Genomic DNA, 13768 nt, shown 5'->3' with positions numbered 1-13768 from the left:
CCACGATCAACGTTAACCCGATGCGTGGCGAGCGCAGCGAGCCCGCGAGGGGCGGCGGTACGCGTCCTACGACCTTTTCATACCCCCACTATCCACGTCGGCAAGGAGTTGAGAATAGAAAGTGTGGCGAGCGCAGCGAGCCACCGAGCCCGAAGTGTGGCGAGCGCAGCGAGCCCCGCGAGGGGACGCGGATACCTTCACAGGTATCCGCGTCCCCTCGCGGGCTTCACAGCTGTCCGCGTACCCTCGCGGGGCTCGCTGCGCTCGCCACGCTTCGGGCTCGGTGGCTCGCTGCGCTCGCCACACTTTCTATTCTCAACTCCACGCCGACGTGGATAGTGGGGGTATGAAAAGGTCGTAGGACGCGTACCGCCGCCCCTCGCGGGCTCACTGCGCTCGCCACGCATCGGGTTGACGTTGATCGTGGGGTGGCGTTAACAATTCGGGTGGCCATTATACACTTCAGGGTGCCTATTTGGCCTCTGTGGCCCATTTAACATTGTTTCCTATGGAAAAATCGGGTCAATTGAGGCATTGAACAGGAAAATTGGGTCAATTGAGACATTTAACATTGTTCCCTATGGGAAATCTCGGGCATCTCGTCGGTTGATCGCACCCGATTTTTTAGTGCATTCAATGCCCGAGATTTTTTACTAACGATGCCCACGATCAAAATCGTGGGCGCCCTTCTAAGTAAAGAGTACCGGCAAATTTCTTCTCAAATGGACAAAACCAAGTGCACTGCAGGGGGGCAGATGTAACATGTGCAGAGAGAATTAGATTTGGGTGAGCTATTTTGTTTCTGTGCAGGGTAAATACTGGCTGCATTATTTTTACACTGCGATATAGATCTCACTTTGAAGCAAAACCCCACCCAAATCTAAATCTCTCTGCACAAGTTACATCTGCCCCATCTGCAGTGCACATGGTTTTGTCCATTTGAGAAGGAATTTGCCTTTGCAAGTGAACCAGAATCAGACCCATATAGTAGAATGAATCAGGGTTGCCGACTTTCAGAAAATCCTCTCCGGGAGAAGCCCGGAGAGGAATCTTTCATTACGATTTTTGGGGGCGGGGCTTAACCGTGACGTCATTAAGCCCCGCCCCCATTACGGGAAATAGACTAAATAACTAATATCCATGGAGGGGGCGGGGCTAAAACGTCACGATTGTGCCGTTTTAGCTCCGCCCCCTCCCCTGAGACCCGCGGATTGCGGCATATAAATGCCGCGATCGGGGGGCTCAGTGGGGGTCCCCCTGATTCCGGGAGGGTTGCCCACCCTTCCGGGGGCCGGGAGGAAGGACCCGATTTTCGGGAGACTCCCGCAAATTCCGGGAGGGTCGGCAACCCTGGAATGAATACATATTAGCTAGGTAGATGGATAGCTGCATAGCTGTAAGTATACTCTCTCTGTACACCCTCCATGCTTCTCCATCCTCCCCATGGTAACTAGTTCCTGGGCCAATGCGCCTGATCAGAGATGTACACAATGCAGTCTTTCTCCCAGTTGAACAGTTATTGGCCGAGTGCCGAAGCGCCTGAGTCGCACTGCACATGTGCTGTGATCATCTTCCTGCAGCGGTTGCATGGAGCATTTATTTGCAAAGTGGATGGCAAATAAGGGCCGTGTGTGGATGCTGTGTTTCAGCCTGCAATTGCAATCTTGTATGTAGTAGGAACTACTCCAGGGTATCCAGGGTATTACTTCCTACAGCCATGCTACATGACCATAGGGCTACTAGGAAGTCTGATAACCACATGATCTGCGAGGCTGTCGGTGGGTGTCTCAATACATTTTCAATCGGTGACAGTATTAGCATATTTTAGCTGTACACCCTTGCAGCTGTCAATGCATAAGTGTACATCTCTGTGCAGGATCACTATATGATTTGCCTGTTTTTGGTAGGTCAGTCCAAGTATTGTTTGGTTATGTGCCGCAGCCATCTGCACACGCTATGTCAGTCTCATCACTTTGGAAGTGCAGTTTGTACAGAGATCTCCCAAACACGAACACTCAATTTATTAGGCACTAATTATTAGATATGAGCCTTATATATAAACCATATATGTACTATTTTGTTTCTGATGTGTCAGTGTACACACATCCAATTATTAACCCTGACTCAGACACTCATGTGGGTCACATGAGAAGACTTACATTACTAAATGGAAACACTGCGCTGATAAAGCAAATTTGCACTACAATATAATTAAATCAAATAATATATATTTATTGAACTATAAAAGCATAATGCTTAGCTGGCCAAGATACAGAGATTTGCAGGATAACTGTGGTCATCTCTCAATTTTTCTGGTATTATTATTATTATAATTTTATTTATAAGGCGCCACAAGTGTTTCGCAGCGCCGAACAAAGAAACAATACAGGGAGACAAAACTTGGCATAACATTAAATAAATAACAAAAGTAGAGTACAAATAAAGAGTGCCACAGATCAATACACATAACAGCTTAAATATAAGTAGTGAGGACTCAATAAACATACAACTAGAGGCTTGAGGCCAATGATGGAGATGAGTATGCAGACGAAGATGGTCACTGAGTGTTTGAGTATAGGAGAGCTGTGAGTGAAATGTGAAGAGAAGAGGACTTTGACGACAGGCGGGAAGAGGGCAGTCTCCCAAACCCCTGGAAGATTAGGACACAATCCCGCATCCCGTCCATTTCCTAGTAAAAGGTTAGAAAATCATTGTAGTCGTGGGTTTGTGTACAGGATGTGGGGCTTAATGTAGGAATTCACATCATTAAGCCCTACCCCTGTCTGAAAGAAATACGGAATAAATTGGATAATATCGCCCTACCCATAGGGACCTGTGACAAAGATGGAATCCATCGATAACTCATATAGCACTTTCTCATCCCTAAGGCTGGGTACACACCAGGACGACCCGCTCACTATGCACATCGTGAGCGGGTCGTCAGTGTTTTCTTCCGACCCGCTCACAATGACGCGGTGGCCACGATCCGCTCACGATGTGCACTGTGAGCGGGTCCGAGCCAATGGCGACCCGCACCCGGGAGTATGGTCGTCCTTCAGATCCTACCTGCAGTAGGTAGGATCTGAGGAACGACCGACCGAGCCGCGGGACCGCGCATCGGATCAGTATCGGTCCACACCGGGACAGAATAGGGCCCGATCACCACACAATTCGGTCGGAAATGGATCTAAATTGATGGGATCGGGCCCTAGTCATCCTGGTGTGTACCCCCCCCTAACATCTCTCATATTTTAGATATCCAATACATATCTATGTATCTATCTATCTTATAACATAATATTTAGGGGCCCGTTTGTTAAAACATTTTTTTTTAAATACCCCAATATCACTGCGGCCTGGCATCACATGGACAGCACTTATTTTGCACACAGTGGGCCAGATGTATTAAGCCTGGCAAAGAGATAAACTGGAGTTAATGTGGAAGGAGATAACGCATCAGCCAATCGGCTGTGTTTGAAATAGGACAGTTGGGAGTTGATTGGCTGGTGCGTTATCTCCTTGCAATTTAACTCCAGTTTATCTCTTTGCCAGGCGTAATACATCTGCCCCTTTGTCTCTGTATGTAGCACATCTGCATCTGAGGTTGTTGATAAATCAGTCCCTTAATATCCTCTCTAGATATTGTGCCAGCGGCAGCGCCAAAAATGATAACAAGGGTGGTCGCAGAATGACAGGGTCTTTTGTTATCTTCTGAGACTTTTAAAAAATATGCCACACGAGGTCAAGCTTTCTTTCTGGGTGCAGGGTGGGTGACACAGGCCACTGAGGATTCTAGTAAGTATATGGTGTGCGATGAGCACCACACCAGGCCTTATTCGGGTGTAGTTGCAGCTGCACCATGTACGCAGTGATCAGTGATTTACAGTTTGTTGTTGTATGGTGGGTGGTGAGGCAATGGCATTCGTTTGTGATAATGAAGGCACGCTGTTGCCATTTAGGTGGAGGTGGGACCTCTGCTACAGGTGACTTGCATGACACCATGGGTGCCCCAAGCTGCACAATGCTAAGTTAATGATCTAATGCTGCTTCCTATTACACAGCACCATCATGACATGTTGCATTACCATACAGCGCTATAACTGTTGTTTCCAAGGAGGCAGCAGCAATAGCCACTCTGACCACATTAAAATTAGGCCCACCCTGCACCCATTAAAGTTCCCCTAATGGTTTTACCAATAAGGTCCCCACTGTCGCCAATGGGGACCAGTGGATGTCCCCCCGGGTTTACTGTGTTGGAAAGCTGTGCAGCAGTTCAATATTTCATGTTAACTCTTTGTCAGTAGCCTTAGGCTTCCGCCAACACAGAACAGGACTACTCCGACTCAGAGACTCAGTCAATGCTGGCGCTATATCAGAAAGTATTACAGCGAGATGCAAATATATTAATAAATTATAATACTACCTATGCATTATAAATACATAGAGCCCAGTATCTGATATCTAGCTATCATTGGGCCTTATTCTGGTCTGTGCGGATGGAGCTGAATATGCGGCCAGGACCGTGCGTCCTAAACCCCGCCTTTCGTACGGATCGCTCACTCCGTCCGAATGCGGTAAGAAGCTGTCCGAACGGACCGCAAATGTATTTCTCATGAATACACCTCCTCCATCTCAGGGAACCTCCCCCATCATTTGATGGTCGCAGACCATCGAATGCAGGACCGAGTGGTCCGCCAGCTCCCGCAACCTCAGACCACACGGGCATTTCTCTGTGCAAAAGCAGGGATCTGGGCGGGCAGCTGACATCCGGCAATGTCATATGTCCGCCCCCTACACGTGCGTCACGACCGCATTACCATACGTACGCCCAGCGTTTTCATGGGAACGCCCATGAAACGGGGGCGTATGCATATGGTAATGAGCCCAAATAGCCCTTCACGCCCCTCTCCACCCCCTGTTCGTAGTGTACACATTTCATGCGGAATTTGGACGTGCGTCCCGTTCGCACATGCGCAGAGACGCCTCTGCACATGCGCAGACACAAAACATCGGCGGACCGACCGCACGCAGACATTACCGCACCAACCAGAATAAGGGCCATTGTGTCATATCTATCTGGTCTATTTAGATCTATACAACCATTTTTCATAGCTATGTACAATCAGGGCTGCCAAGAGAAATCCTGGGCCCTGGTACAACAGCGTCACGGGGCCCCCCTGGAGTGGCGAGCAACAGAAAAGAGGTGTGGCCATTAAAGGATATAGGGGTGTGTACCACACCATATACCCTTTATGCAACACAATAGTAGACCCGTTATACTTGCCCCTTACACATTATGCTACACAGAATGAGCCAAAATTCAAATCGATTACTTGCCGCTCCGTTCGTATGCAGCAGTGTGGACAGAAGCGTGGGGTGGTGGATATGGGTTGCTCCCATGGGAGTAAGGGGTCGTGGCCACAGATGGGCAGATAGCGGCAGGGTCCCTGCGGAGGATGGGAACTAGGTAATAGCTCCCATCCTCCGCAAGGACCCCACTGCTGTCTGCCCATCCGTCACAGGGACCCTCTGCCCCCCTGCGCTTCCCAGACCCCTATGCCATACAGCAGGGGTGGCCAGCCCACGGCTTCTCTCTCCAAGATCTGTGGCTGGCACGATCATCCCCATTTGAAGTGCCGCCTCTGGAGTATAAGGATCCCAAGCTCACACATGCAGCAGGGAAAGCGGCAACAGTTCTTTCAACCTGCTGGCAAGAAGCAGCAGATGCCACTACTTGCAGTATCGCAGAGCTGAGCTGCCGGTATCTGCTGTGTCCCCCAAAGCTACAGATCCGGCGCCAAGAGCAGCTGCATTGTGATGGCCAGCGGTATGTGCACCTGGAGGTAGAGGGGGGATTGTGTCCATTAAACCTCTTTAATCTCATGTAATCCTGGGCAGTATGGTCCCACCCAGATCGCATTCCATATATGATCCATCATAAATGGGCCCCATGTAGCCTGTTCCCTTCACACACATTGGAGGTCATTCTGATTGACCACAAAGCTGCAAAATTTGCAGCTTTGCGGGTTATCTAAATACCTCAGATTTCACGCATGCGAACGGATGTTTTACATACAGTAATCATCGATTTGCAGCTTGTGTGCAGGGCAGTGCGGTCGCCGACCATCAAATCATTTCTCAAGCGCTCGCAGATCTAAGTCAGTCTCTGCTGTCTTAGATCTGTGGCGCTCCTGTACGAGAAGAGGGCGGGCAGCTGACATCCGGTGACATCAGCTGCCCTCCCCCGGCACCCACGTCATGGGAGTTCCCATCGGCGCAACCCATATCCACCACCCCACGCTTACGTCCACACTGCTGCATGCGATTGGGGCGGCAAATAATCGGTTTGCCACACCCGCTCACACAAAGTGGCTGCACATGCACAACATCGCTCCCCTGTGTGAACGTGCGGGGGAGCGAACCAACCTGAATGAGGGCCATAGCCTGTAACACACACACATAGCCTGTTCCTTCACACATACAGTACATAGCCTGTCACACACACATATACATACATAGCCTGTTACACACACACACACACACACACACACACATACATAGCCTGTTACACACATATATACATACATAGCCTGTTACACACACACACATATATACATACATACAAAGCCTGTTACACACACACACACACACACACATAGCCTGTTACACACACATATATACAAAGCCTGTTACACACACACACACACACACACACACATAGCCTGTTACACACACACATATAGACATACATACATACATAGCCTGTTACACACACACACACACACATAGCCTGTTACACACATATATATACAAAGCCTGTTACACACACACACACACACACACACACACACATAGCCTGTTACACACACATATATACAAAGCCTGTTACACACACACACACACACACACACATAGCCTGTTACACACACACATATAGACATACATACATAGCCTGTTACACACACACACACACACACACACACACACATAGCCTGTTACACACACATATATATATACAAAGCCTGTTACACACACACACACACACACACACAAAGCCTGTTACACACACACACATATAGACATACATACATAGCCTGTTACACACACACACACACTGGGGGGATTCTATATAATGCGCGGCGAAATATGCAAATTACCGGGCTAGTTTCGCGCTGTTTCCGATGCGCTATCTCACCCTTCTTCTCTGTATGCTATATTGTGTCTTGTAACGCTAGCAGTTTGCGTTACAGTGGTGGAGGAGCGTAAAAATTTTTTCCACTCTGCGCATGCGCCCGACTAGAGCAGGGCGGACATGCGCACTGTCCTGTGTCTGACGCCGCCGGTCACGTGAGGTGGACTCCTATAAGTTAAAATACAGAAACCATTAGTAATAAATATTTCTATTTCATGCATAAAAATCTATCTCCTTGCCAGAATAAGCTAGCTAGAAAATGACTTGGGGTGGATTAATAACTCCCCCATCCCTGTGTGCATCCAGCCGAGCACAAGCTTCCATCCCACCGCAGTAAACACCCATGTCACTCACATTCCGCTTGGTAAAAGTGGCGAGGTGTAACACAGTTAAGGAAAGAGCGTCGGATAATATAGCATACGGTGCGCGCGCCACTCCAGTACAAGTGTATGAGGAGAGCAGCGCGCACCGATACCAGCGGGAATGCGGAAGTGCTGAGAGAAGCACAGATCGCCCGCATCATATAGCATACCCGGAGATGATAGCGGCGGCTAAAAGGTCCCGGCATCGCAGCGGTAAGACATATAGAATCCCGCCCATAGCCTGTTACACACACATATATACATACATACACAGCCTGTTACACACACACACACACACACACATATACATACATACAAAGCCTGTTACACACACACACACACACACATAGCCTTTTACACACACACACATATAGACATACATACATAGCCTGTTACACACACACACACATAGCCTTTTACACACACACACACACACATATAGACATACATACATAGCCTGTTACACACACACACACACACACACACACACACACACATATATACATACATACACAGCCTGTTACACACACACACACACACACACACACTTTTTGTCTGTTCCCCCTGTCCATAGCCATGCATTACCTTTTGAACCAGGAACTTGGAGCAGGAGCAGGAGCAGGAGAGCCATCGCTGACCGGGCTTAGGCAAATTCGGGGGCGTGGCCTAATCGCGGACCCGTGGCCACGCCCCCTTTTATAAAAAAAAAAACCTTTTTTTTTTTTTTTTTGTGTGTCGGGACCCGGGCCCCCCTGGCAGGCCCGGGCCCAGGTAAAATGTACCCGCCCCCCCTGCCTCTCGGCGGCCCTGTGTACAATCTCTGTAATAACATTCTTATTCATCACATCTGCCTGTGATATCTATGCATCTGATTATCAAGTCATATTTATCTCACAGCTATTCAACTATTACCTCTATTACAGCTATCTAGGGGGTATCCAATTAGTCGTGGTTAATAATTGTGGATAATAGATCCCCCTGAGGCTATCCTATAAGCCTTGAGCGCTTGCATTTATGGGGATGGGGTGGGGGTGGGGGGGGGTGGGGGGGGCTGCTGTTATTCCTTCTTCAGGCAGCTGAAACCAAAAACCCAGATAACTGTGCTTCAACGCCGCAATCATTTTTCACCGAATCTATGTGTTTCCATGCAGAATAGGGACATTTACTGCATGGAAAACTGGGCTATAATAGTACAGCCCGATAATAGCTATTATCTGTATTTTGTATTTATCATCATATAGTTGTATCTCATACCTAGAAATACTCATCTGCCCTCCCAACCTATAGGCCCTGCTTTCTGTTATCCACTATGCCACTGGCCCCCCCTTTCTTCATCTATTCTACTCTTGTCTTTCCCTCCGTCTCTACCTCTCCCCCTCCCTACCTCTCTTGTTATCTGTCTCATTAGCAAGCATGCAGCAGATTCCTTGTTCCTAACACTCATTGGCAGCCGCAGAGAGCATGGTACGTTTCATATAGAGCGTCAATGACACTATTCTGCAGAAGCAGCAGACACAGTGCCAGTTTGTAGATGAGGTACATGTAGTACTTTATCACTATCCCGCCTAGCAATGCAATGAGCTTCGGTAATAACATCTACTAGACCCTTCTGTACATACTCATCTACATATCTTTGTCCTCCATGACAGAGGATTCTCTACAGTAACATGTTTAAAATAAAGCACAATGTCCAGGAACCTGACATCTGATAAGTCAGACAGCATGTGTGCAATGGGTATGGGCTTTAGGGTCAACTGTATTGGAACTTCTTACCTCACCGTGAGTAAGGGTACGCTACCTGATTTTGAAAAGAAACCTTGTTTTATCTTTTTAAATAGTGAGTCCCGGTACGCAATTGGTTGACTCAGTGATATGAAAGATAAAGATTGTCAGGACTATTCTACACATTTGCCTTTTCTTTCTTATGTTATAACTTAAAGGAAAATCTGAGAGCAAAGCTGGAAGAAAGCCGATTTTTTTACCATTGAGGATTACCAATCAATAAACAAAATAAGGGGAGTATTCTTTGATTATATTCTCTCATCTTAAAGTGTCCATAAGAAGAGCGCCAAGTTCAGAGTATACTTTCCTTTTTGTGTACATGTTTTTTGGGGATTAGGGGATATATCCTCCTACTCAGAACAGGGGAACCCCTATCTTACTAGCGCTAAGAGTTTCTTCTAACCCCAATTTCAATATTGGGACCCACCTTGTTTAATTAATATATTAATTAATGATATTGGTGACATAGGGGTTTATTCTAGTTCATTCTTTCTGACAAAATCCTTCTTAGATGGACAAAACCATGTGCACTGCAGGGGGGCAGATGTAACATGTGCAGAGAGAATTAGATTTGGGTGAGTTATTTTGTTTCTGTGCAGGGAAAATACTGACTGCATGATTTTACACTTCAATATAGATCTCACTTTGAAGAAAAACCCCACCCAAATCTAATTCTCTCTGCACAAGTTACATCTGCCCCACCCGCAGTGCACATGGTTTTGTCCATCTAAGAAGGATTTTGTCAGAAAGAATGGACTAGAATAACCCCCATAGTGAGAAAATTGCAGTATTTGCGGACAACACAAAATTGAGTAAGGAAATTAACTCAGGAGAGGCTGTGGAAACACTACAAAGTAACTTAAATAAACTGGAAAGTTGGGCGGAGAGGTGGAAAATGCAGTTTAATGTTGATAAATGTAATTCAGTATAGGAACAAAAAAGAACAAGCTACTTATAGGATAAATGGAGTTATTATAGGGAATTCTGCTGTAGAGAAGGACTTCAGGGGGTCATCATAGATGAAAAATTGGGTAATAGTGCACACTGCTCAATTGCAGTTGCAAAAGCAAACTGGACACTTGCTTGCATTAAAAGGGGAATGGATTCAAGGAATGTCAATGTGATAGTGCCTCTCTACAAGGCATTGGTGAGACCAGTGGCGTAAGTTCGTCCCAGATGCATGGAGGCAAGATGTACATTGGTGCCCCTCCACCCCCCCACACACATACACATACAACATTATACAGAATATGTATATGCCTGTTATGAATTTTAGATAGCTAGATAGAAAACACATATTTCAGAACTCTGCCACAGAAGCAATAAAGATGGCTTTCAATTCATGGATTTAAACTTGCAGGGGAGGAGCGGTGCCCCGATGGGAGCTGGAGCCCGGCGGTAGAGAACTCTATTGCCTCCCAGAGTTCTGCCTCTGGGTGAGACCACACTTGGATCGCAACTTAAAAAGGACATAAATGAATTGGAACAGGTACAGAGAAGGGCGACTAAGTTAGTAAAAGGTCTCAGATCACTAAAATACAAAGATAGATGAACCAGGCTGAATATGTTTTCACTGGAGAAACGGAGGCTGAGAGGTGATATGATTAGTATGTTGAAATACAGGATTGGGAATCATATGGAACTGGGAGATGATTTGATCACTAACAGGCATATACTTAGGACACGTGGGCATGTACTGAGGCTCTAGGAAAATAAATTCCGTACTGGATTAAGAAGAGCAGTAAAATTCACCATTCACCATTAGAGCAGTAAAATTCTGGAACCCATTGCCCGTGGGGGTGGTTACAGCGACTACTGTTAATAAATTGAAATCAAAACTGGATACATTTTTGGCCACTAAGGGAATCCTATAGATAGGACTTAATGCCCCCATACACTATGCGATTTTGGGACGATTTCATCCGATTTCGGCACTTTGTGCCGATAATCGGGTGAAATCGGCCCAAAATCGTAGGTGTGTGATATCTGATCCGATCCGATGCGCGGTCCCGTGCGCATCGGACCGGATCAGGGAGGTCGGACGGTCTGTACATACGATCACGTCCGACCTCCCTGTATGCATATGCCTGCCACCTGACAGGCATATGCATGCAGACACCGGGGGAGCAGTGGGGCGGGCAGCAGGTCCCTGAGCGCCGGCGAGTGACCTGGCCGGGCAGTGTACTTACACATAGCAGCAGCGGGGACGGGCAGCGCAGTGGCGGCTATTATATTTTTAAAATACTTGTCAAATGACCGGCCGCTCTCTGATTGGCTGAGAGCTCTCCGGCCAATCAGAGAGCGGTCGGTCATTTGACAAGTATTTTAAAAATCTAATAGCCGCCACTGCGCTTCCCGTCCCCGCTGCTGCTATGTGTAAGTACACTGCCCGGCCAGGTCAGCAGCGATCACCGCACCCGCCGCCCGCCCCCACCACCGCTGGCCGCCCCCACCACCGCCGCCGCCGCTGCCCGCCCCCACCACTGCCGCTGCCCGCCCCCACTACTCCTCACCGCCCTGCAGCTCCCCGGGTTTTTTTTTACATGGGATAAATCGCATGCGATTTATCCCATAAAAAAAATGGCACATCAAGTGCCAAATTGTATGTGAGCCTCCCGGGGAGCTGCCGGGCAGCTCGCAGGTAAATTGGGTCCGACTTGTCCCTAGGACAAGTCGGCCTAATGTATGGGGGCCTTTAGTCAGGTCAGTAGTTACAAAACAATTAGGTTGAACTTGGTGGACTAATGTCTTTTTTCAGCCTTAATTACTATGTTACTTATTATTTATCTAGCACTTTCTAGAGGATAATAGTTAGTATCTTATTGGTTGCTATGTGCAACATCTATCACTTGTAAAAACTCACACTTTAGTAAATTTACCAAGTGTCTGTTTTCTATTGTCTGTGGAGATGCGCAGATCTGGCCAGTGCGGCAATTAGGCTGGTAACTGGGTGAATTGTGTGTGGTTATCTCCATCTGTATTGCTGGAAAGAGGGACAGGAGAAATCTCCTTCTGCACCAATAAGATTTAGCAGGGCAGCTGCACAGACTGTGACAGGCTCCCATATCTGACTTACTGCTGGCTGATTTCCATTGGCTGCTTTCATTTTGATTAGCCTGTGGATTGTTAAAGTAAATGAGAACACGAACAGCATAGATTTGTACCTTATCACTAAATACTACAGGAAACCATTGTAAAATAATTTATTTTGACAACCTGTAGCATGGTAGCTATTATTAATATGGGGCGGTTGTAAAGTTCCACTTTATCCTGTTCTGTATGCTGGATGAATCTGTCAGTATCTGTTCATCATTAGCATGCTGGGAATGAATCTTAGTACCTGCTTGTATTCCATCTGCTTAGCATTATTCTTAGTAACTGTTCTTAGTCTAGTCTGTTGTAGAGCTTTCGACATACTGGATGACGCTGCTGAGCGACAAGATCAATGTCCAATTTGGACACACATACAATTCCCATCATTGGTTCTTATACTTTCTACTAGGTATAACTCTCACTATGGGTGAATTCAATTACCTGGCACACCAGCCCATTACAGTAGCTGATTTGTGCTCACACTTCCACAGACTGTAGGCAGAATTCAGCCTCTGAAGACTTATCCCTTGAAGCCACCCACAACCATTCTGACTGCTCTCACTGCGAATTGAACCGTATATGTTCTTATTCTGTACACTGGGACTGGGTGTAATTCCAATATCAGTTTTTGTTCTGTGTATTTTCTGTAGCCCTCAGAATACTGTATACTCTGGTTCTGTATTCCCTATATTTTCTGTATACTGTATGTTAACTATAAAGTGGTTGTGCTGCCATATTGTTCATATTTTATAATCTGTAATTATACTGGTTTTTTTTTTTCCCAAACAAATTTTATTAATGAGATGCCAAGGATACATGTATGAAAAACATAAAAAGAATGTAAGATATAAAGACATTATAACAGTCCAAATGAGTACAATCAACACAATATTGAAGGATCTATGTAAAGGTTCGACAACCTGGACCAAATATAGAGGCATCTCTTTTTGGTTTTAAGGGTGATATTATATAATACTTATAAACAGATATAAATATTACAAGATATATATACATACATACATACATGCATACATACATAAATTACATATATATACACATACATACATACATACATACATACATACATACATCTACTTCTATATATACATATCCATGCATACATACACATATAAAATTACATAAAAATACTGTTATAAGTTACAGAAACCATAATGAGAAAGAATTTTAGAAAGTTAATAGGAAAGAAAAGGTGGGTGAAAGAGAGAAGGAAAACCAGAAGAAAAAAAGAGGGAGGGGAAGGGGGGGGGCGGAAAGAAGGGGTTCCTACCCGACTGGTTTTTCTAGTGAAAGGCTGGGGGTATATTGAAATACGAGGTCC

General features: G+C 46.2%; 2 protein-coding genes across 3 annotated transcripts in view; one reads left to right on the top strand and one right to left on the bottom strand.

Annotated features, from left to right (window-relative positions):
* Nucleotides 1-8227, bottom strand: part of LOC146045057 (ADP-ribose glycohydrolase MACROD2-like) — a 123331-nt gene extending 115104 nt beyond the window's left edge. The window contains exon 1 of the mRNA XM_083163750.1: nt 8140-8227. Within this exon, the coding sequence (XP_083019876.1) occupies nt 8140-8185 (46 nt within the window). The 5' untranslated portion in view covers nt 8186-8227. The remainder of the gene's footprint in view (nt 1-8139) is intronic.
* FLRT1 (fibronectin leucine rich transmembrane protein 1) overlaps nt 1-13768 on the top strand; it is a 176579-nt gene that overhangs the window by 10697 nt on the left and 152114 nt on the right. The window lies entirely within an intron of this gene.

This window comes from Crinia signifera, chromosome 11 (genome assembly GCF_055691185.1).
Source record: "Crinia signifera chromosome 11, ASM5569118v1, whole genome shotgun sequence".
NCBI lineage: Eukaryota > Metazoa > Chordata > Amphibia > Anura > Myobatrachidae > Crinia > Crinia signifera.
The sequence above is the reverse complement of the archived record's forward strand: the minus strand, read 5'-3'. Positions and strand labels throughout refer to the sequence as shown.